The sequence below is a fragment of the Chinchilla lanigera genome, unplaced genomic scaffold (genome assembly GCF_000276665.1).
Source record: "Chinchilla lanigera isolate Chin_1 unplaced genomic scaffold, ChiLan1.0 scaffold00021, whole genome shotgun sequence".
Classification (NCBI taxonomy): Eukaryota; Metazoa; Chordata; class Mammalia; order Rodentia; family Chinchillidae; genus Chinchilla; species Chinchilla lanigera.
This window is the reverse complement of record NW_004955422.1, coordinates 13136772-13161341: the sequence shown is the minus strand read 5'-3', so window position 1 is coordinate 13161341 and position 24570 is coordinate 13136772. Positions and strand designations below refer to the sequence as shown.

At 45.8% G+C, this 24570-nt stretch overlaps 1 protein-coding gene across 7 annotated transcripts in view; it reads left to right on the top strand.

Annotated features, from left to right (window-relative positions):
• Tcp11l1 (t-complex 11, testis-specific-like 1) overlaps window positions 1-24570 on the top strand; it is a 63839-nt gene that overhangs the window by 282 nt on the left and 38987 nt on the right. For 3 of the 7 annotated variants that reach the window (XR_001233913.1, XR_001233912.1, XM_013513980.1), the window contains exons 1-6: window positions 3592-3739; window positions 12495-12627; window positions 15047-15167; window positions 16055-16275; window positions 20753-20889; window positions 23024-23220. Coding sequence is in view for 5 of the 7 variants with exons in the window: in XM_013513980.1 (XP_013369434.1) it covers window positions 3592-3739; window positions 12495-12627; window positions 15047-15167; window positions 16055-16275; window positions 20753-20889; window positions 23024-23220 (957 nt within the window). In the remaining 2 variants the exon portion in view is untranslated. Of the gene's footprint in view, window positions 1-23; window positions 299-1659; window positions 1841-3567; window positions 3740-8464; window positions 8645-12494; window positions 12628-15046; window positions 15168-16054; window positions 16276-20752; window positions 20890-23023; window positions 23221-24570 lie in introns of those variants that run through there. The other 4 variants (XM_013513982.1, XM_013513983.1, XM_013513984.1 and 1 more) reach the window with 4 other exon arrangements.

The window sequence follows — 24570 nt, the reverse complement described above, 5'->3', positions numbered from 1 at the left end:
GGCTGTTTCTTCGCCTCGGCTCGCGATGACTGGGGGGGGACGGGGCAGCGGCTGGGAGGGCGGGCGGCGGGCGGCCTCCGGGCGCGCCCCGCTGGGCTTGCGTCCCCGCCACTCCCTCCCTGGCCCAAACTGTTGTTTACACCGGAACCCAGCCCGGGGGGTTGGGAGCGCTGCGCGCGGGGGACGCGCTGCTCGGCCTCCCGGGACGGACCCCGCTCGGCCGCTGACAGACCTGCCGCAGGGCAGCGCGCCTGCTGTGTGCATCTTCGCGGAAGCGCGGGGGCTCCGGCACGGCACGGTAGGGGTCGATCGTGGTTGAATGAATGCGCGCATTGAGAGCAATTCAGTGGCTCCGGGGTGCACCCTGTGCCCCTTTCATTATAGTTACCTCTGGTGGAACGCTTGTGTGCCGGCCTCTGTTAGACACAGTCCGCGTTTCATCTTCCCCCCCGTGTGAGGGAGATCGCTCCGTTTTACGGAGGAAAAAACTAAAGTCACGCAGGTAGTAACGAGCCAGAATTGGATCCCACACCAACTCCCAGCACGCCCGAGGACAGTGACATCGCGGAGGTGACACAGTAATTCATCGCCGGGATGCACTTATACGTATGGAGCCTGTGTGGAAATGCGGTTAGTCCCGGCTCAAGAAGCTCAAGATCTAGGTGAAGAATGTTTTAAAAAACAGTGAGCTACGTGTGGTGGTGCACACCAGCATTTGGGGAGGCTGAGGCAGGAGGATGGCCGGTTGGAGCGTAGCCTGAGCAGTTTCGCCGCATAGCGAGACCCTGTCTCAAAATGAAAAAGGAGGATGTGGCGTGCGGCCGAGGCCCTGGGTTCATACCAAGCACCCAACAAAACAACAAAATAGCATGTTTACCATCAGGCCCAACCCCCTTTCCATCTTCCCGCCTGCCACTTTTCTCATTTTCCCATGCCTTGGCTTCTGCCCTCTGTGGATGAGCTGCCCCTCTTTTCACCTTCTTTCCCCCCTCCAGATCATTTCATAACTGGGTGAAATTCTACTTTCAAAGGTCAGCTTGGGGCTGGGGATTTAGCTCAGCGGCAAAGCGTCTGCCTGGCAAGCGCAAGGTCGTGAGTTCAGTTCCTGGTACCGGAGAAAAACCAAAAAAAAAAAAAAAAAATGGTCAGCTCACATGTCATCTTTTCTGGGAATGTTTTCCCACCGTCCTCCTGGGTGGGATTAGTTTCTCCCTCTGCTACTGACACTAGCAATTTCATAATGCGACTAAGGCGTGAGTTTCACTATGGTTCCCTCTAAGCCTGCCTGTTTCTTCTCCAGACTATGTATTTCATCTTTCTGTTCCTATTTCAGTTTGTATTATTGATTAATTTATTTATTTGGTGGTCCTGGGGATTGAACTCAGGGCCTTGTGCCTGCTAGGCAAGCATTCTACTGCTGAGCTACATCCCCAGCCCTATTATTATTATTAGGGGATTTTTTTGTTTTTTTTGAGGCAAGATCTCACTATGTAGATCAGGCTGGTCTTGAACTCACTATGTAGCTGGCCTCAAAGCAGACCTCCGCCTCAGCCTCCTGAATGCTGGGATTGTAGGTGTGGGCCACCACGCCCGGCTATTATTAGGTTTTTTTGAGAGGAGGCCTTGCTATGTAGCTCAGGCTGGCCTTGAGGTCATGAAGTAGCCCAGGCTGGCCTCAAATGGGCAGCTTCCTCCTGCCTGGGCCTCCCAAATGGTGGGATTACAGGCAGGCTCCACTCCAGGCTCCAGATAAGCGAATGTTGAATGGAAGGAAGTGATGAACGCCAGACGTCTCGCACCAGCCCTGCAGGAGTTGGAGAAAAGTGCAAACACTAATGAGGTTGGAGGTGTTCTGAGAGGAGATAGGACCAGAGCTAAATCTTGAAAGCCAGGGGTGGGTTTAGGAAGCTGAAGATTAGAGACCTAGGAGTCTTCTGTACTCCTCTCTGCTCAGGACGAATGACTTCATCTTTTCTGTGCTCCTGATTTTCAGCTTGTGAGGGGGATAAAATTAGAAGTGTCTCTTTGTCATTTCTCGTACAGCAGGCTGGTAATGCTATTGTTTGGGTCTTGGAGCATTTCCAGTCCCTAAAAGGATTTAGGACAGTGAGAAGATGGATATTGGAAGGTAAAATTGGATTAGAAAGGAGAGATACATTAAAACGAACTTCATATTGAGAGTACATTTCCATTAAAAAATCTCGTTTCCAGTCACTCATTCTGTTTAATGGAGGTCTCTGAAATTTCACAGAGCTGTGTCAGGTGATACTTCTCTAATTGTTCAGAAGCAGTCTGCCAAACCTCCCTGAAGCAGTGGACGTTTTTGATCGCCGAATTTCCTTCCAGATGTGTCCTGTAGTGTAATTACTGTTTATGGCAATGTTTTGTGATCAAGCGCTAATGATATCAATGTTAATTATCTTCAGCATCATAAATGCTGGAAATACTGTGTCTGTCTTAATTAGAAACACCCTAGGAAAGCGAACCCTAGGGAAGAATTTGACAAAAACTTGGTTGTACTTAAGAATCCTTGGCCCAAACCAAGGTGTCAAGTGATATTTCTATTCTAACTAACAACTAATAAAATAAGCCTCGCCCAACCACACACATTATGGTTGTTTGTAACTTGCTGCCACTTTATTCATGATCTTTTCTTACTGACTGCAGGTATTTTTTCCTACAAGATAGGATCAGGGAACTCACTCCTCAGCCCTTTGTATTCACTTGGAAGCATGTTCTTCTTGGGTGTGTATCACCTCTGCGTGGGTGGGGAACCTCTGTAGTTGCAGCTACTTAGGAGGCTGAGGCAGGATAGTCACACCGTGGAGGCCAGCTGAGGCAACATGTACAAGGTCCTGGATTCAATCCTCAGTACTACTTAAAAAAAGAAAGAAAATCGTTTGTGAGAAATTTTTTTTTTTTTTTTGGTTTTTCTCCGGTACCGGGAACCGAACTCACGACCTTGCGCTTGTCAGGCAGGCGCTTTTGCCGCTGAGCTAAATCCCCAGCCCCTGTGAGAAATTTTTATAACAGTTCTCAAGGCTGAAAGTAAATAAGATTGAATTGATTAAAAGAGGAAGCAGATAGTTTATACTATTGTTTTCTATTGGTTTAAGGCCCTCTGTTCTTGTGACATGGTATTCATGAGGGGAAAAAAAAATTCCTATGTATTACTCTCTAATATCCATAAATCTGATAAATTGTAAGTGACATTTAACAAGTATTTGTTTAATTTTTTTTTTTTAAGAGAGGTTTTTTGTTATGTCTTGTAGGCTGGCTTTAAATTCACTGTGCAGCCCAAATTGGCCTAGAACTAGCTGTGATCCTCCTGCCTCAGCCTCCCAAATTCTAGGACTGCAGGCTTGGACCACCGTGTCCAGCTCAGTATCTGTTTAATCACTGATGTAGATGGAATGTGGTAGCTGGATAAGATCCTGGCAAGCTCTTTTATTTTGCAGAGGAGAAAACTGAAACCCGAAGAGATTAATGATTTTCCTAGAGTCATGGTACTAGTTAGTGATAGAGCTAGAACCCTCTAGGCTCATTTTTTGTTTGTTTGTTTCGTAGGAAAGTGAATACACTTAATTGAGAATGTCTGAAAACATTGACAAGTCCAATATAAATCAGTCAAATGATTCTGAGCAGGGCCTGGATGGTGCCGTGGAACATTCTGATGAAGCTTTACAGAAGAATGTAACATTGGACTCTTCTAGTCCCCACAGGGTGCAAAGACCTCACTGTAAGTACGTTTGACTTTGGTTAGAAGCAGTATCACCATTGTCGTCAGATGGTCTTTTTATTCCATTTCCTTGTGCATGTGGCTCTGAGCTAATCTTTCCCTCCTTCCTTCCTTCCTCCCTCCCTCCCTGCCTGCCTGCCCTCCTTCCTTCCTTCATCTTTCTTTCAAGAGACATTTATTTTGGCTCATGCCTAATTTCTGATAACATCAAAACATTAATAACTAGCACTTACGAATAGCAGCAACTTCTCAACCAACAGCCTAGTTACTTGTGCGTTTTCTTTTTTTTTTGGGGGGGGGGGCGGTTTTTCCAGTACCAGGAATTGAACTCACGACCTTGCACTTGCCAGGCAGGCGCTGTGCCGCTGAGCTAAATCCCCAGCCCCACTTGTGTGTTTTCAATTGCGTGAGAATATTACAATTTTAAAATAATACCCAGAATATTCCTGTCTTCCTCCAGCATCCAGGGCATTTCAGTTTCTCTGATGTGCTCTCTTAGAAATACGAAGGGGGAGTGTGAATTACTACGGTTCTAACAAAGAGTATTTGAAAAGTCTGTGGCTGATTCTAACCAGGACAGGGTTGTGCAGGATAAAACGGGGAGAAAAGTGAGTTCCCCACACTGTCAGCGCACTGCCTGGGGGCTTAGTTCCCTCCAAGCTGAGGGGACTCTCTGCTGAATGAGCGTGAGGAAGTCCTTTGAGATCCCTGGCAGGCAGCTAGCCAGCCTCCAGATGAAGGGTGGCGGTGTCTGCTCGTATTCCCAGCACTTCCACCAACTCAGGTCTCTCACGAACCTGAGGCAAGAGACAGGCTTTTGTGATCCACCGAGGCATATGGTTTAATACCCGGGTGCAGGCAGGCAGAGAGCGACACAGGTATCTACCTCGAACAAAGACGAGTGTGTTTCTGCTACATAGATGGAAAGAAGACAGGTGGGACGATTTAATAAACATCTGAGGTTAAAGTCCTCTGGCAATCCCGTACCTCAGTGGGAAAAATCCTTGAAGTGACCCATGTAAATTTTGGGTGCCTCCAGATGTCCCCGGGACCTGCAAAATTTTTTGTCCTACCTTATCTCCTCCACAACATCCTGTGCTTGCTGATGACAGCCTTGGGTGCTGAGCTGGATTCCCTGCAGAATGGTGCTTTTGCTGGCAGGCAGGCTGGGGGCTGGGAGAGTCGGGTCCAGTTGGAGCCTTACAAAGTCTTTTTTTTTTTTTTTTTTTTGAGACAGGGTCGTGCTATGTAGTTCAGGCTGGCCTTAAACTCACTGTGTAACCCAGGCTGGGCTCAAATTTGTGGCAATCCATCTGTCTCAGCCTCCCAAGTGCTTGGATTACAGGTGTGTGCCATCATACCTGCAGCATTGTCTTTTATTAAGAATAGAATACTCAGGCTCTCTGAAGTGAGTCCAAAAATGCATGGTTTTAGGAGGAAGTGTCATAGTCTAAGAATGTCCATATTGATGTTAACTCTCTAAAGTGCAGAAAACATTTTTGGGTTTTGAGCTGGATTTCTTCTAAAATGATCGTAGCCTTTCTCAGGTTATTTATTAGTCTACATAGTATTCTTACACCAAACAGTGGACCCCATTTTATTGTGATTTATTATCACAAACTACTTTTAACAAATTACCAGTAGGGCAAATTGTGTGCAGGGAATCAGGCTATTAAGAGCATGGTCTTGTGTGTGTGTGTGAGTGTGTATTAGATCTTACATACACCTATCTCTTAGGGTGGCTGTGAAGATTAAATTAATTCACAAATAGCACTGAGAACTGTGTTTGGCACATAATAAATGCTCAGTACACAGCAGCAGTTGTTGCTACTACTGCTACTAATATTATATCATTTGTTGCATTTAATAGTGCCAGGATTGATTGTTGTGATGTATTGTAGAGGTGCTATAGTTTGGATTTGAAATGATCCCTAAGGACCTTGCCAAACTCACAACATTTAAAATCAGCTTGCTGGGCTCTTTGCGCTTGCTATGCGCTATAAAGATAGAGCTGAGGAGATCCCAATTGCTGAGAAGGAAAAAACTGGAGAATAGAAAAGATGACCTGAGGGCATCACAAGGAGCAGCAAGTCTCCACCCTTTGCCGCCTCAAAACTGCAAAAGTTGCTGGACGCAGCACACGTACACCTGTAATCCCAGCTCTCTGGAGGCTGAGGCAGAAGGATCCTTGCTAGTTCGAGACCAGCCTAGGCTGCCAAGTGAGTTCAAGGCCAGCCTGAACTGCATAACAAGACCCTGTCTCAAAAAGACAAAAAAAAAAAAAAAGTGAAAGACTGCTTTGAGGAGAAAACTGCAGAGGAGCATGTTCTGGAATGGTGGCAGCATAGAGAATTTGTTCCTCAGAACAACTTTGCAACCAGACACATTTCTTTAAACCAGTTTCCAGATACAAACACATGCTTATTCTTAACATTTCACAACTGCACATTATAACACAGGTTTAACAATCCTTAAGAACAAATACTAAATCTATCAACATTATATTACATTGGAACCATAACATTCAGTCTCTGGCCCCCCAAGGATTTACGTACATCCCTTTATGCAAAAAGCATTTAGTCCATCTGTAAGAGTTTCCAAAGTCCAAACAGTTTCAGCATTGCTGAAAAGTCCAAGTCCCAAGTCTCCTCTGAGATGGAAGGCAAACTCTTAGTTGCAAGCCCTGTACAAACAAAAAGTTAGACACTTCCAACATTCAATGGCACAAAATAAACATTTCCATTCCAAATGTTACAAACGGGGACACAGAGCATTGGGACCAAAGCAAGTCCAAAATCCAGGAGGGCAAACATGAAATCCTGTACTTCCACAGCCAGCATCAGATACCATCTATGGCAAACAATGAGCTCCAAACTCGAGTGACTTCACCCTTACAGCACTTCCAGTGATTATAGCTCCCACGGCTTCTCTCTTGGGCTGGCTTTGCTCCCTCTTGCAGCTTTCTTTAGATGATCCACATTCCTGGCTTTTCCAAACTTCTGCAGTCTCCATAGCATCTTTGGATTCACCCTCACAGCTTCACATATTTCCCTCTCATGGGCACACTTCCTGGCCTCCCAGGCCTTCTGAAATCGAGGTGGGAGCCGCCTTAACCCTGTAACACTTGCATTCAGCATGCACCTCAAACCCGCACCATATGGATGCTGCCAAGGTCTGCTGCCTCCTGGAGCCAGGTGTCCCTCTGTCTTGCTGAAGCGGGTCAAATGCCTGGATTACTGGGCACTCTGAATCCAATTCTGAGGAACAAATTTTCAGTGCTGCCGCCATTCTGGAACATGGCACTCTGCGGCTTTCTCCTCAAAGCAAATTCTTTCACTTTTGCAGTTTTGAGGCTGCAAAGGGCAGAGACTTGCTGCTGCTTCTGATGGCCTCAGGCTATCTTTTCTATTTTCCTGTTCCTTCTCAGCAATAGTTTTCCTCTGCTCTATCTTTGTAATCCATAGCTTTACTGGCGCTTCCTTGCTAGCCAAATTCACATTTTAAATCATCCTGCTGGGCTCTTTGCTCTTGATTCACAACATAAATCTGGCTAAAATAGCCATGCCACTGCCCCAACATTTAACTGACTTGAAATTTTTTCTGCCAGATTAATTAGTCCACCACCCTTAATCTCTCTCTCAGGCAAAGTCCCTGGACTTGAGCAAAATGCAGGCAAACTTTCTGTCAAGCCATAACACACATCATCTGGAGTCCAACAACCGATGCAGTCCTTCTTCCCAGCAGAAACCTCCCGAACCCGGTCTTTCCCAACAGGATTTCTGTCAGGCATCTGGTCTTCTGAGCTCTGACCAGAATCTTCTATATAGAACAGTCTAAGGCAGTCCAGCTGTACTCTCTCAGGGGACATCTCTGAACATTTCCAAACTCTTCACGTCAGTCATTCCCAAAGGCTTCAGTAACTTCAGTAACAACACGGTCTGGTAACAGTCACAGCAGCAACCTCACCTCTCTGGTACCAAATTCTGTCTTGGTTACTTTTCTCTGGTTGCCGAGACAAAATACCCAACACCCCAAATTAAGGAAAGAGAGATTTATTTAGCTTACAGTTTGTGGGCGTTTCAGTGTGTAATCGGCTGGCTCCAAGGCAGGGTGGCAGGGCACAGGGGCAACAGATTCAGGCTGCAGAAGACAGCAAATGCAGCAAGAGCAAAAGGGGGGAAACAAGCCTCTTTTCCGTCCTTATATTGTGTGCTGCCTATCCACCCACACCATCTCTGTGCCCTCCTCTTGTAGAGGCTCAGGATGTTTACAAAGTAAGGACCCTGGCTCCCTGCTGAGTTGCTTAGTTAGACTTCTCAGGTTGACCAGGAACAACATCCTAGAGGGTAAGGGCGTGGCCCAGGATATAGAACTGCTGAGTTACTTAGTTAAGCTTCTAGACTTCAAATTGACACAATGTATCAACCATTACACATTGGGACCTATCCCCTTCCACCTTCTCCCTTTTTGTTCCTGGTTGTGAGGCCAGCAACTCTGTTACCAAGTGCTCTCCACTACCTGTGCTGCTTCACCACTGACCCAAAGGCATGGAGCCAGCTGATCCTGGACTGGACCTTCCAAAACTGAGGGCCAAAATAAACCTTTTCTTTTATGAAGCTGATTCAAGGCAGGTATTTGTTACAGTAACAGCTAGCACAGGATGTTTAACACAATTGTTTTATTGCTGTAGTTTCTGATAAAGGGGGATTTTTGTTTTATGTTCAGTCATTCTTTGATGGATGCCCTTGCCTTTGGCACTCTACCAGTCTGGTCACATGACACCCAATTAATGTCAGCCGAACCTGAGGCCATGTTATTTGATACTGTGGTAGTTATATCACTAAGAAGAGTACTTATGCTGGAACCTGTGATCAAGTTTTAAAGGACCCAGGAATAGCCAAAAAGGTACAGTAAGATTTGTGTGTAACGTATATGCATTTTTAAGGAAGAAGGTAATGGAAGCTTTTATTAAAGTCTCAGAAATCTGCTGTGGTTGGTTGTGTTTTGTCTATCAAGGGTTCCTACCCTAAAAGCTTGGTCCCTAGTGTGACTTTTTTTTTAAATAGTACTGAGAACTGGATCCAGGGCTTCACAATGGGCTATATCTTGAGCTCTTTTAAATTTATTTTTACTTTTAGATATGGTTTCACCAAGTTGCCTGGGCTGGGTTTGAACTTCTGTTCCTCCTGACTTAGTCTCCCATAGTGCTGGGATTCCAGGCATGTGCCACCACGCCCAGCTCACTGTTGCTCTGGAGGTGGTAAATCTTGAGGTGGGGCCTAGGGGAAGGCAGTTAGGTCACTGAGGGGCTCTGCCTTTGGAAGGCAGTTCCGGTGGAACTCTGGTTAGTTCCTGAGAAACAGATGGGTAGAGTGAGCCCCGCCCCTCAGTTTCACTCTAGCCTCCCTTCTTGCCTCATAATCTCTTCATACTCGCTCCTGCCTTTATGATACCACCTGCCAGGAGGCCCTAAGCAGTCGAGCAGATGCCATGTTCTTGCACCTTCAAAAACTGTGTGCTAAATAAACCTTTCTTTAGCAAAGCACCTAGATTCAGATGAGTAGCATAGCAATGGAAAATGGACTAATACGGGAACATACTAAAATGAATTTTAGCCAGGTGTGGTAGGGCATACCTGTAATCCTAGCACTCAGGAGGCTGAGGCAGGAGAATTGCTGTGAGTTCAAGGATAGCCTGAACTGCATAGTGAAACTTTCTGTCAAAAAAAAAAGACAAAAAAATAATAAAATGAGTTTTAAATCAGTGCTCTTAGGTGCTCTTGTTGGCTTCTTTGCTCTTTCACCAGGTCTACTAATTATGAGTTTAACTAGTGTACTCTAATTTATTAACTGAGTCAACTTTAATTTTTTTGTTTGTTTTTGCTTTTTGAGACAGAGTCTTGCTGTGTAGCCCAGGCTAGCCTTGAACTGATGGCAGTCCTCCTGCCTCTTCCTGCCTCAGCCTCCTGTGTACTAGGAGTATAGGCGTGTGCCACCATGCCCAGCATGAAGTTTAATTGATGGATTAGGTTAGTCAATCCCAGTCATCCTTAGATGTATGGATGACAGTGAGTTTTTACATCTGTCAAGTGCATAATTGGACTTTTACATACATAAATCATTTATATACTGTGGATACCCTCTACTCTTCCTTTCCCATCCTCCCTGTGGAGTAGCTGTTGGGTAACAGTTGCTGTCTGCCCTTCACAAATGCCCACCTACTTATGTGACCTGAGTCTCTCTTTAGAGTGTGTAGACCACTCAGATCCGTGGGCCTCTTAATAGAAAAGGTAGAGAGTACAGCCATTCTAAATTTGAACTTCATTTTATTTTGAAATCTGTCTGCCAGCCTCCCAAGGGACATGTTCAAGTTAATGTGTTTCTCCTACAGGGATCAATGTATAAAACATGTAACAAAATTTAGCAGCACTTTAGCTTTCCTTTTTTCATTTTTATTTTTTCTCCCTGCAGAGTCTCACTGTGTGATATAGGCTGGCTTTGAACTCACTGTGTAGCCCAGGCTGGCCTCAAACTCATGGTAATCTCCTGCCTCAGCCTCCCAAGTGCTGGGATTACAGGCGAGCAAGCAGAATTACACCTGGCAAGCCAGGATTACACCTGGCAAGCAGCGTAGCTTTCTCCGGTGTAATAAACCCCATGGAAAAATGTGTGTAACCGTACCGTTTTTCATGGCTCTTATTACAGCTTACACTCTCCTCAGAAATTATAGTGAAGTTTTATGATCCACTAAATTGGATCTTTAAGTTCTCACTTGTACAGGTGGTAAATTTGAGAACTCTCACATAAACCCCCCCACAAAATCCGACAACCCTGTAATTTATATGTGGTGAATACCTACTTCCTCTGTATGTAGATCTTAGAATTGGAACCTTTATTGTTCTTGGTCAGATGCCTCCTGTTACAGGTCTGAGTTTAAGTAGTGCATTTGTCGGTATGGACTGTCATCCATACATCTAAGGCTTTCCCATCACTGGGACACAATACCTGGACCCACAATTTAAGGAAAGTCATGGTTTGGGGTGATGCAATTAAATAATTTTGTATTATTAATATTCTCTGGGAATACTGAGAATAATTTGATAAGGAGAAATTTTGACTATTTTCCAAACCTCTTTTTTTTTGAGCACGGCCTTGCTATGTAGTTCAGGCTGGCCTGGAACTCAGTGTTGTAGTGAGTTCATCTCAAGGCAGTTCTCCCACCTCCCAAGTGCTGGGGTTATAGGTGGGTGCCGCCACACCAGGCTGCAATTTCCCTCTATATGATCAAATAAAGGTTTTCACCAGACTGGACATAACCAGTTCTTAGGCTTGTTTTCTGGGGAGGAGGGTTACAAAGAAAAGAGTAAAAAAAAAATAACTTTCCACTAAAAAAGAACTTTACAACTGTTAAACCTTGGGCAAGCCTGTGATACTACTTTTCTGATTTTAACACCATCCCATAAAATTAATGTAGTCATCTCGTAGGCTTTTGCTTCCCAGATTGGTTTCTGGGACCATCAGCATCCATCTGAGACTTGTTAGAAAAGCAGATTCTCCTGCCTTGTCCCAGATTTGCTAAATCAGAAACCCAGAGAGAGGGCCTAGTCATCTGTTTTCCTAGGCCCTCCCTCTGGTTCCATATAGGCTGAAGTCTGAAAACCACCACCACAGACTTTTTGGGAGAATTACCCCTCATTCCTTGGTTCAGAAAAATTGTATGAGAACTCAGAAAAATTGTATGAGAACTTCCTTTGTGGAAGATAAATCTCAAGCTTTAGCAAAAGAGAGAGAAAGCAGTGCACACACGTGAAATCCCAGCACTCTGAGAAGCTGAGGCAGGAGGATCCCTTGCAACTTAGTGACTTAGCAAGACTGTGTCACAATAAAAAATAGAAAAATGTTTGGGTATGTAGCCCAGTGCAAGGGCCCTGGGTTTGATTCCTAGTACTGAAAATAGATAAATAAATAATAATACAAATTTAAAAGAGAAAAGTAGAGAGAGCAGTTGTAAGGCTATTGAACATTTGGTAGAGAAATAAAATCTACAGAATTTAGATAGCAGGGCAGTGGGAAAGTGAGACATCAAGATGACTCTTTTTCAGTTTGTCCTTCCACGAGTCTTCATGCTACGGAATTCTTATATTCCATGCCTTCTGCTTTATTCACTGGGATAAGCTTCAGCACTCTCATTCGATTGTAGTGTCTCATACGGGTAATGGGGTTAGGATTGTTTAAATAGCGCCTGATGTTCTAAGGCTTCACTGCTGTTTTGTTTGTGTTTATTTATTTTGCTGTTTTAATTTGGACTGATGCGTTCATGCCATCGTACTGGTAGTACAGAAATAAACTGCTACTGGAAGGAAAAGAGAAGATCTTAAATCTGGTGTCTTCTTTTTTTCTTTTGGGGATAGAATGGAAGCAGAAGTATAGGGCCATAAACCCTTAGCTTTTTGGGATAATGGGCATCTGTAACTCAAGATTTTGAGTTCCAGTTTACTGTAATCATTTTTTACTGGCCACAAAATGTAGCCATCTTTTGTCTTAGTAAAAACAAGATATTCTATAAATGACCCCTGCTTTAGGCTCTAGGGTTTAAAAAAAAGGAAGAAAAAGCTAGAATTATTTTGCTGTTTGAAAGCATTTTCATAGAGAAGTAACTGAAGTTGTGGCCTGGTACCAGAACCAGTGCCTTTTCCTAATTCTTATGGAAACTCGAATCTGAAGAAGCCGCTGTCTTCCCCTGGGGTTTCCCGCAGCTAGTCCCCCTCGGTTCGTGACAGTCGAAGAACTTGTGGAGACAGCAAAAGGCGTCACCAACATGGCTCTAGCCCATGAGATCGTGGTAAATGGAGACTTCCGGATTCACCCTGTGGACTTACCAGAGGACAGGTACGGCGCTTGGGGAGTTGTTTAGTATTTCCAGGGGCTGGAAATGTTTCTCTCGGTTGATGCCAATCAAGTGCATTTTTCCGTTTGTATTTTATTATTAAAAAATTCCCATGCTAGGGATTACTAGAGTTTGAAAGTGGATCTCCAGTCAGGCGTGGTGGTGCACGCCTGTAATCCCAGCACTCAGGAGGCTGAGGCAGGAGAATCGTTGTGAGTTCGAGGCCAGCCTGGGCTACAAAGCGAGCTCAAGGCTAGCCTGAACTGCATAACAAGACCCTGTCTCAGACCAAAAAAAAATAAATAAATAAACAAAAAACAAAAGAAAGAAAAAGAAAAAAGTGGATCTCAAGGCAAGGGATCCTTCAAAATGCCCCTAACAGGTCTGGAAATCTGGAAATTCTTTAATGTGAGCCTCTCCCTGGTTGATAGGATGTCAGTGCTCCATCTTGTGCTTTCATTGCATGGTGCATTGGTGTCTTTGTGATCGTCCCAGTGTCCTGCAGCCCTTGGTTCACTCCTATTCTTCACTAGAACACATGAACACAAAGACTGTAATTTATCCTCAATATCTCTAGTGATGGGCACTTAGCATTTTTAAAATTAAGCTTAAATTAAACTTAATTTTAGGGGCCAGGTGTGGTGGCACACACCTGTAATCCCAGTACTCGGAAGGTGGAGGCAGGAGGATCATTGTGAGTTCGAGATCAGCCTGGGCTACAAAGTGAGTTCAAGGCCAGCCTGAACTGCATAGCAATACTCTGTCTCAAAAAGACCAAAAATAAATAAATAAATAAATAAATAATTTTAAAGGCACACCTATTGATTAAAAGGTGTACCTTTAAAAATTATTTAAATGCACTTTCTATGTTATTGTAAAAGTGCCATTGATTTTAAGAAAGAGCTATATTTTAAAGATGTTAAAATGTGAAGGATGTTTTGGAGTCAAGGTAATATGGATGTAGCTACCCTTATTTCAACAGCTCACTTGTGTCAGGACTCGGGATTGGTCTCTGTTCTCTTGACTTGTTCCTCATGGTTGCAGAATGGGTGCCACAGCTCCCAAGCGTCTACCATGCACTTCATTCCAAGCAAAGGGAAGGCATTGGGTGGAACAGAACTCTCCTTTTGTTAGGAAGAAGCATCTTCCTCTGGAGTCATGAAGCAAACTTTAATGTTTTGTTAATGAATTTGGTCACATGCTACAGGGAATGGAATTGCCGTGATAAGCTCATTAGAGCCATCATGGTTGATTTTTATAGGCATCTGTTGCTCTGCTGTAAAACACTAACATTCTGTTAAAAAATTTTTTTTGTTTGTTTGGTTTTTTGTTTTTTTTTTCGGTACCAGGAATCAAACTCACGACCTTGTGCTTGCCAGGCAGGCGCTGTGCTGCTGAGCTAAATCCCCAGCCCCAATATTTTCTTTTTCTTTTTTTTTGGCGGTACTGGGGATCAAGCTCAGGACCTTGCGCTTACCAGGCAGGCGCTTATGCCACTGAGCTATATCCCCAGCCAACATTCTGTTAATAAAGGAGAAATGGCTGCTAGGGGTTTTCTTTGGGTACCAGGAATCAAACTCATGACCTTGTGCTTGCCAGGCAGGTGCTCTGCCACTGAGCTGTATCCCTGGACCCTGCTTGGTTTTCTTTTGAGACAGAATCTCATTATGTAGTTCAGGCTCACCTTGAACTCACTATGTAGCTGAGGCTGTCCTCATACTCACCGCAGTCCTCCTGCCTCAGCCTCCCGAGTGGTGGATTACAGGTGTGCATCACCACACCCAGCAAACATACGGTTTTACAGATATTGGTTATCTATCTGCAAAGAAAGTACCTTTCCAATGAAGAACTGTGCTGGAGATGTAGCCCAGTTGCAGACTTCATGCTTAGTAGAGTGTGTGCTTAGCAGGCACAAGGCCCTGGCTTCCATCCCTAGTACTACCACCGAAACAAGACAGGAAGTGCTTGTTCTTAGGACATGGAAGCTGGTTTTAGTGAGACAGTTAAGCAGTTGTCCCAAATATCACATGGGTATAGGTTATGTTTAGGAACTAAAGTTCTTCCACCTGTTACATGCTGAATTGTTATCTTAAACTACTTAATTGTACATACTTTAGGAAACTTGCAGATAACAGAGAGGTATGATTTAACAGCCCTGAATTTTCCAGTAGCCTTTTTATCAGGTGCCATTGTTTATGCTACTAATTGGACTAAGTGTTGGCCAATGCATTAATTATGTTATTCTTTCTAATAAGGTACTTATTGAAAAAAAATGATGAAATAAAGTGTGTATTAGTTTAAGTGTGTCTGGGAAATCTTTTCTTGATTCTTACTTTTTTGAGATTTATTACCCTAACCCATAGAATCTGTGATTTTAAAATTTGATTTGAGATTTTCTGCCCCCACCTCCCTTTTCTCTAGCTTGGAGAAGAGAGTAAAGGAGATCGTACATAAAGCTTTTTGGGATTGCCTGAGTGTCCAACTAAGTGAAAACCCCCCGACGTACGACCATGCCATCAAACTTGTGGGAGAGATCAAAGAGGTGAGCTGAGTGAAGTGTAACTGTGGTACTTAAGAGTATTTATCTGGCCTCTTTGTATTACTGTTCCAGAATACTTTAAAGAGATGAAAGGATCAAGAAGCTCAGTTAGGGCCGGGGATTTAGCTCAGCGGCATAGCACCTGCCTGGCAAGCGCAAGGTCGTGAGTTCAATTCCCGGTACCAGAAAAAAAAGAAGCTCAATTACTTAGAGAAATATGGATTATTTTTGGCTTAAAAACAACAAAAATTATTTTATAAAACAGGTTATTTATACATTTTAATAGGTATGGATATATTTAATTTATATTGGCCAAAAAGTGATTTAGTCTTTGGGATAGAAAATGTTTTAAGTGGTAGGACCTCTTTGCAGTGCTTTTAGCCATAGTGTTTTGTTTTGTTTTATTTCCTTTTTTTTGAGGCAGGGTCTCACTGTGCAGTTCAGGTTGGCCTTGAATTTGCTTGTGTAGCTCAGGCTGGCCTCGGACTCACAGCGGTCCTCCTGCCTCAGCCTCCCGAGTACAGGGATTATGGTTGTGTGCCACCATACCCGGCAGCCATGGTCTTGAAGAAGAAATGTATCTGTGGGAACTGGAACTGACAGTTGGCTCATAGGTTCATGTTAATAAATGTGCTCTTTTCCCACCACCAGCATTTTTTTCTTATATCCAGATGATGGGTACCTGGAGTTTAAATAGAAACCTGAGTAGCTATTCTAGCCGAACTTGTGAGGACGTTTCTCTGTAGATCTGTAGGGTAGGAGGTTAGAATGTGTGCAGCGTTTCAGTGGCAGTTGGCTAAGGGTCAGAGAGCTACACATTCTTTCATGTATGATCCAAAGCAATGTTTGCCTAAGGAACTTTGATTAAACTTAGCTGTGCTCTCTTGTAGACACTTTTATCTTTCCTGCTGCCTGGTCACACTCGACTGAGAAACCAGATAACAGAAGTCTTGGACCTGGATCTGATAAGGCAGGAAGCAGAGAACGGAGCCCTGGACATTGCTAAGCTGGCAGAATTCATCATTGGCATGATGGGGACACTGTGTGCGCCCGCTCGAGACGAGGAAGTGAAGAAGCTGAAGGACATTAAGGAGATCGTGCCCCTTTTCAGGTACGGGAGCATGCTTGTGGGGCGCCGTGCACCTAAACGCAAAACCTGGCTTCAGATCGAAACTTCCCGAAGTCTAGGTGCTCCGGTATTTCAGTCTGAAGCGCTGTTGGCTGCATCGAGCTTTGAGAAAAGGGCAGTGAACTCCCAGGGCAGTCAAGGCCAGATCTCAGAGCTGAAGCAGCCGCCCCAAAACGCAAGACACTTCTGCACACTGTGTTCTGCAGATGCCTCCAGACTTAGAGGCTGCCTGGTACCGGAACCTGGCACTCTGCCTGCGCACCTCTGCCTGCATATTGCAAAGGTGCCATTGTGCCGCCTACCTAGCCTGGCTCACGCACTCACTTCTTCCTGCCATTCTCACAGTCACTCGCCCGCGAGCCACTCCCCTCTTCACAAAGTAATAAAACCTGGGTTCAGGCCCGGGTCGAGGCCTTTGTTCTGGTTAGCCTTTGTTCCAACTGGACTTAGGACCCCCTTGGCTCCCCACAACTACAAATACGTCTTTGTCTCTTTATTCTCGCCGTGGGTTGCATTGGAAGTGGTAGATTGGAATTTACTAGCGAGAATTCCAATAACTTTTCCCTGGGATTGCAATGTATAAACTCCTTCAGGCCGTGGCAAGGTCTGGATGGGACCAGAGGCCTCTACATACTAACTTCGTTTTTGGTGGTACCGGGAATTGAACCCAGGGCCTTATGCATGCTGGGCAAGTGCGCTACCACTGAGTGATGCCTCCAGCCCTCTAAGTATTTATTTTTATTTTTTAATTTCAAAAAATTTTTTTTGAGACAGGGTCTCGCTATGTAGTCCAGGCTGGCTTGAACTCATTATGTAGCCCAGGCTGACTTTGAACTTGTAGGGATCCTTCTGGCTCAGCCTCCTGAGTACTGGGATTACAGGCGTGCGTCATCAAACCCAGCGAATATTTAATTTTAAACATATGATTGTGATAAAGTTGCTATAATTTTTATGCTAATATAGATAAAAGAATGGCATGATGCTACTTGAGGATTTTATTTTATTATTTTAAGACATGGTCTCACTATGTACTTTAGGCTGGCCTTGAACTCACTATCTAGTCCAGACTGGCTTAGAACTTGTGGTAATCCTCCTGCCTCAGCCTTCCAACTGCGCCACCATACCCAGCAAGAGATGTTGATTTTTTGTTAACTGCTTAGCTTAATTTTCCTGTAAACATATAAGATGTTACCTATCAAAGTGATACTAGGCCACAGTGCCTACAGAGCAAGTGACCGCTCAGTCAGACACAGCATCTGGACTGAAAGGAATGGTGATGCACTGTAAAGAAGGGCTGACTTCGGGGTGACTTGTGACTGGCCATGTTCCTCAGGGAGCTCAAAGCCACGCTACAGAGTAGTTTTCAAACATACTGGCTCCGGTGGGCCCTGAGGCTTTTAAGCTGGGTGACTCTACGTGGGTAAGGCTGTCCCCACATCTGGGCGGTCTGCTCCTGTCTGTCACTGTTGCTCTTCTCAGAGGACACTCGGTGCCACCCTGCGGCTAAGCTGCGACACACGAGCCCACATGCACGGCCTCCACAGCTCGGGAGACTGGATGTGCACGGAGCCTGACAGGACCCCCTGGTGGGCAGAGCAGATACAAGAAACAAGTGCTGCTGGTGGGAAAGGAGCACATTTATTAACATGAACCTATGAGCCAACTGTCGGCTCCGGTTCCCACAGATGCATTTCTTCTTCAAGACCATAGCTGCCGGGTGGCGCACAACTGTAATCCCTGTACTCGGGAGGCTGAGGCAGGAAGACCGCCATGAGTTTGAGGCCAGCCTTGGCTACACAAGCGAGTTCAAGGCCAGCCTGAACTGCGCAGTGAGAGCCTGCCTCTGACTTTTTCTATTCTAGTCATTTAATTAATTTTTTATTGGAAGCTTTATTGATATAATAATATACAGACGTGGAGCTGTAAGAAATATAGACACTTGGTGCAGTTTCCCCCGACGGCAACTTTGCAAAGCTAAAGCATAGTGTCACAACCAGGATACCGACATTGGTACAGTCTGCTGGTTGATGTAGATTTGCTGTTACTTGTATATGCTTTTGTATGAACTTTCATTCAATTTTATCATCTGTGTAAGTTCGTGTGTCCCTTACTACAAGATACTGAACAGTTCCAGCGACATGAGAATCTCTCACATTGTGCTTCATAATCAGCTTCTGTGATTTTTTTTGAGTCAAGGTCTCACTTTGTAGTTCAGGCTGGCCTTGAACTCACTGTGTAGCCCAGGCTGGCCTTGAACTTGCAGCAATCCTCCTGTCTCAGCCTCCTGAGTACTGGGATTACAGGGGTCCATCACCATGCCCAATTTATATGATTTTTAAAACTCCATAAGCATTTCTAATGGCTGCAAAATACTTATTTGCATAGATAGAATTAATTTTCTCCCTTAGAAGAGACAAATTAGATTGTATATAATTATCAGCTACTTAACCATGTAGTGAATCTTTTATGCACAAAACATTTTTCTGTATTTTAATTTATTTCCTAAAGATCAATTCTTTTTTATTTTTTATTTTTGGTACTGGGGGTAGAACTGTGCCACCAAGCTCCATCCCAGCCCTATTTATTTATTTATTTAGAGACAGGGTCTTGATAAATTGCCCCTGTAGGACTCGAATTTACAATCCTCCTGCCTCAGCCTCCCTTACTGTTGGGATTACAGGTATGTGCTATCACACCACGCTCCAAACATGATTTGTGTTGTGTGTGTGTGTGTGTGCGCGCGCGCGCGCGCACGCACGTGCACATGCGGTACTGGGGATTGAGCCCTGGGCCTTCATACTGAGCTACATCCCCAGCCATTTTTTTTTTATTATTTTTCATTTTGAGACAGGGTCTCTTTTAAGTGCTAAGTTGCCTAGGCTGGGCTCAAACTTGTGATCCTCCTCCCTCAGCCTCCCATAGTACTGCGATTACACACGTCCACCACCACATGTCACTAACATCGATCCTTGAAATGGGATTGCAGTTTTAGGGTCCAAGCAGTTTTAGGACTTCATTGCATGTTACTACTAAGTTGCTTTCGAAACGTTTATAGAAAAGAATTCTTCATTTCCATTTTCCTTGATGTTATAAAAGAGAACAGAAACCACATTCTCTTTCCTTTCTACAACATATAACAAAGTACTCTTGCCAGGTGAGGTAGCACACATCTGTAATCCCAGCACTCTAGGAGGCTGAGGCAGGAGAGGAACAAGCCCAGCCGATTTACCAACTTAGCGAGACCCTGCCTCAAACTATAGAATTATCAAAAGGGCTGGGGATGTAGCTCAGTGCAAAGGCCACTGGTTCAATCTTCAGCTTCTGAAAAAAAAATGTTACGTCAAAGTTTAGGAAAAGAATTGAAAAGACCTCCTAAAAATAGCTACTGATTTGTTTTCATTCTTTCAGCAAGCTTTTATTGAGCCTTCTCATGTGCTCGACATGGTGTTGGACATTAGTGTAAAATAACAAGAGTTTACAGTCTAGCCAAGGTTAGCAGGGAATTCCTTGGAAAAGTCCTTTGGGGAAATACCTTGCAGCAAATTCAAACTCCCACCGTAAAGTAAAGGGACTGCATGAGGCTTCGGGCAAACACTTGTAACCCCAGCTCCTTGGGTGGCTGAGGCAGGAGTACTGCAAGTTTCAGGACAGCCACGACAGTTTAGCAAAACTGTCTGAGGATAAAATAGAGAGGGCTGGGGATGTAGCCCTGTGGTAGAGCACTTGCCTGGCTTGTGCAATGCTCTGGGTGCAACCCCCAGCACAGCAGGCATACAGAAAGCCTGGGGCAGCAGATACCCCGTCTAAGGGGGCTGGCAGTGTCTCTCAGATCCAGCTGATTTGGGCCGTGATGGGAAGCGTGCTCAGGTTGTATAATCTTTGGATTTTTCAAGAAAAGTGCAACACATGAAAGCAAAGACGAAATCCCAGCACTCGGGAGGCTGAGGCAGGAGAAACGTTGTGAGTTTGAGACCAATCTGGGCTACAAAGTGAGCTCAAGGCCAGTCTGAACTGCATAGCGAGACCCTGTCTCAAAAAAGACCAAAAAAAAAAAAAAAAAAAAGAAAAGAAAGCAAAGAAAAAAAGAAAAGAAAAGAAAGCAAAGACCGGGGTTGCCTGGCCTGCCCCTTGCCTTGCCTGTGGGCTCCGTCCTTCCTCTGCGCCACCTCGCTTTCACTTTGCCCCACCTTGCAGAAGTGAGCAGCTCTGTTGTTCTTGTGGGGCGCAAAGGCAGTGGGGGGCTCCAGGGACCCGGGCGAGGTGAAGGTGGGGACAGGACACGCTGAAAACCATGGGCTTTTCAGATCAGGGCGTTCATGTCTGTGTTTTCTAAGTTTGTTTTTCTTCATATACTTTTCTCTTGACTTTTCCTGCTGCCCCTGCCGAGAGGAAAAGCTCCCCTCCTTGCCTGTCATGCGCGCTCCGAGTGCGTGGTCCTGAGGGCCTCCTTCTCTTGCAGGGCAATGTTTGCTGTGCTGGACCTCATGAAAGTGGACATGGCCAACTTCGCCATCAGCAGCGTCAGACCCCACCTCATGCAGCAGTCGGTTGAGTACGAGAGGGAGAAGTTTCAAGAACTGCTGGCGAGGCAGCCCAGTATGTTTCTGGCTCTGGGGGGCCTTTTGTCCCTGCTGTTTCTTTGCAGTTGCTGTTTTGTTTTAGTTGCTGTTGCTTGCTGCTCAATGATACTTTTTCAAAACAAAACTAAAATTATGGATGAGAACAGTCTGGTTTATACAGGAACCCACGGCATGCCGTAAGACTACATCTAAATCGTTACACACTGAAGAAACACGTAGGTGACAAGAGCAGGGTGGGTAGAATATGTGAGCAGGAATGGAAAAGTGAACGGGGCCCAAATTGAACGTTTGTTTGATTGCTGTAAATTAAAACACCAGTGTGAGGTAAATTGTATTCTTGGTTTTTTGGTTTTTATAATCATGACAGACTTTATGAACGTTCATTCCCTTTTTTTCTCCCGGTGACAAAAGGAAATTTCACTTTGTTTCTGTTCTTTTTTGTGGGTGGGAGTATTAGGGATTGAATCCAGGGCCTTCACTAAGTTGCTAAATTGCCCAGGCTGGTCTCGAACTTATGATCCTCCTTCCTCAGCCTCCCCAGAGTGCTGAGATTCCAGGTATGTGCCCCCATGCCTGCGTTGTCTCTGTCTGTATGTATAAATTATCTGGTTTCACACCCAGGATAAGTCTCATTTTTATGAACTGCTCAAATAACTGCATGAAAACATAACTATAGAATCTACAACTGTGCTATATTTCTTTTTTTTTTTTTTTTTTTTTTGGTACCAGCAGTCGAACTCAGGACTTTGCGCTTGCCAGGCAGGTGCTTGTGCCACTGAGCTATCCCGGCCATTTTGTTTTTATTTTTTGGTACCAGGAATTGAACTCAGGATCTTGCACTTGCCAGGCGGGTACTTGTGCCGCTGAACTATATCCCTGGCCCCTATATTTCTAAGGTACCCTTTTTGGTCTCTGCACTGGCAGCTGATGTTCTGGGTAAATTTCAGTCTGCAGAGCGAGTTTGCGGTGAGTTCTAGGGAGCTCTGTCTCTGCCGGCAGGAGGGTGCTGTCTGGGTGTGCTGTGTCACTTGACCACGAGATAACTCGGCGCCCCACACAGTTGATTCATCTGTCCCCAGACACAAGTCAGGGGCTGCTGGGGTCAGGAGGAGTCAGGAAAGGGCAGAGCAGAGGAGTGAAGAGAGGACAGCACGGCGCACACTTGGCGGCTCCTGGGTGCAGTTTCCCGGCGGAGGCGCCTCGGGGGCAGCGGCAGGTCCCGGAAGCAGGGTGCAGTGCATGTGGCTGCTGAAGCGGAAGCACAGGGTGGTCCCTGGTCTGTTGGGTCCAGGACTTGTCCGCCACATGGAAGCCAAGGTTCCAAGGCCGGTGGGCCTCAGAGAACGCTTCCTGCTGAGGCAGATGGGCTGGCAGCTGGAGCCAGGTCTTGGGGTTACTGCGCTGGCAGAGAAGAAGGGCTCGACCCCTTGTAGCAGGGAGGGGTGGCAAGCAGCCGCGACCGTGGTGCAGCTTGGTGGCCTCCACTGGCCGAGCTGCAGCAACTCCGGGATCTGGCAGCTGCATTTTTGCTTATAACACAGACAGGATCCTCATGGTCTTCCTGTGGATCCCTCGGAGTAGCTGCTACGCTACTCAGCTTAGAGAAGCTATGGGGGCCTGACGGCCGATGACAGCCAGCGAGGGCTTCCCCGGCTGCTTCCCCTACAGCGAGTTCCACATGAAACATGGACCTTGGTCAAACCAGGTCCACAGAAGAGGCTCGCCACGCGGTGCTGCAGCCCGGCCTCATCCGATCAGCCTCTGCGCAGGAATATCTGCCCTCAGAGGGCTGGAGTTCGGCCCTCCCGGCCACCTCTCCTGCAGGGCCCTGCGGGGAGGACAGAGAAGGAAGGTTTGCGGAACACCAGCAGGTGGCAGGGCCCGGCTGGGTGCTGTGGCCCAGCAGCCTGCGAGGTGGGTCTTGTAAATTTCTTTACACCAGGAAACGCACACTCGGAGAGCTGATGACTTATCTGAGGTGACTCAGCTAGTGATGGGCAGGACCGTGATTTGGACCAAGTTTTATTTGATTCTGGAAGTTCCCGAAGTTCATTCCCTACACTGTATTACAGCACCAGGGCAGTCTTCCCCCAGGCAATTCCAAGAAGCTGCGCTTGGTGCCTAGTAACGTCTGCGACTCTGCTTTACAGATTCCCTGGACTTTGTCACCCAGTGGCTAGAAGAAGCCTCTGCTGACCTCATGGCTCAGCGGTACAAACACGCCCTGTCAGCCCAGCGGGAGGCTGCTGGCTCCGAGGACGCCCTGGTGCTGAGCCCGGTGTCCGTCCAGAACTACGCCTACCTGAAGCTGCTGAAGTGGGACCACCTCCACAGACCTTTCCCTGAGGTCGGTGCCCGGGGGTGCGCTTCCGTGTGTGCTGTGCGTATCTGAAAGAATAGCATTATTCGGAGGTAGATCACATGCTGGAAATTCCCTCTTACAGTGTACAGCACGGTGGTTTTTAGAATATGTTCATTACCCCAGGAAGCATCCCTATCCCTTTCAGCAGTCATCGCCCTTGCTCTGCTCCCCGCAACCCCTGCTCTCCGCCTTGCTAGACTCTCTTGTCCTGGGTGTCTGATGTAAACGACATGGGCCTTTTAGTTCGGGCTTCGTTCAGGAAGCATAATGTCCATCAGCGTGGTAGCATGTATCAGGACTTCATTTTCCTTGTATTTTCTTACTGCAGTAAAATACATGTGCCAGAAAGCTACTGTTTTAACTGGTTTTAAGATACGGTAGCATTAAGTTCATTTATATTGTGCAACCATCAAATAGTAATTCCCCGCTATACTCCTGTAATCCCAGCCCTTGGGAGGCTGAGGCAGGAGGATCACTTCGAGTTTGAGGCCAGCGCCAGCTACATAGTGAGAGCCTGTCTCAAACAAACAAATAATAACAAAAAAAAAACCCAAAATGCCTCTTAGAAGGTGCTGGCAACCACAGCTCTGCTCAGAGACCACAGAGTTGACCACTGCAGGTACTCTGTATATGCAGAGTCATATAAGGTTGGTCCTTTTGTGCCTGGCTTCTTTTACTTCCCGTGATGTTCTCGAGGTTCATCCGTGTTGCAGTGGCAGAAGCACGTCCTTCCTGCTCAAGACTGAAGAGTTTCTTCCCTTGTGTGGCTCAGTTGCTGGACATTTCTGTTGTCTCCACTTGGGGCTGCTGCAAAGTATGCATCGGGGAGCTTTTGTGTACATTTTGTGTGGACACATTTTTGTCTCAGTTCCATACCTGGGAGTGGAATGACTAGGTTTCGTGGCCACGCTCTGCTGACCCTTTCGGGGAGCCAGGAAACCCACAAACACCGCCTCGCTGTCCAGTGCCCGCAGCGACGTGTGATGCTTCCCGTTTGTGCTTCTCAGTTTTTTTCCTGTTTTTACTCATTTTGATCAAAACCACAAGAGTGATGTTGCTTTCCACTTTCTCTAAAGAAACTTCTGCTCCTCCCATGCTGAGCAGCGCTCTTATCTTTTTATGTTTTTCTGAAGAAGTGCGTGCAGTCTCAGTCAGCCCCTGAGCAAGGACCGGCAAGGGAGTCCCCGTCCGTCTCCGAGTAGCTGATTTGGTGCAGGCCTCCCCAGCTGCAGGGGAGACGGTGGTTTTCACGCGTCAGATGTGTGGATTGGGATTGGTCTTTGGAAATCTGCTACCTGAGCTAAAGCACTGAACCCCAAGAAGCCACAGAGCAGA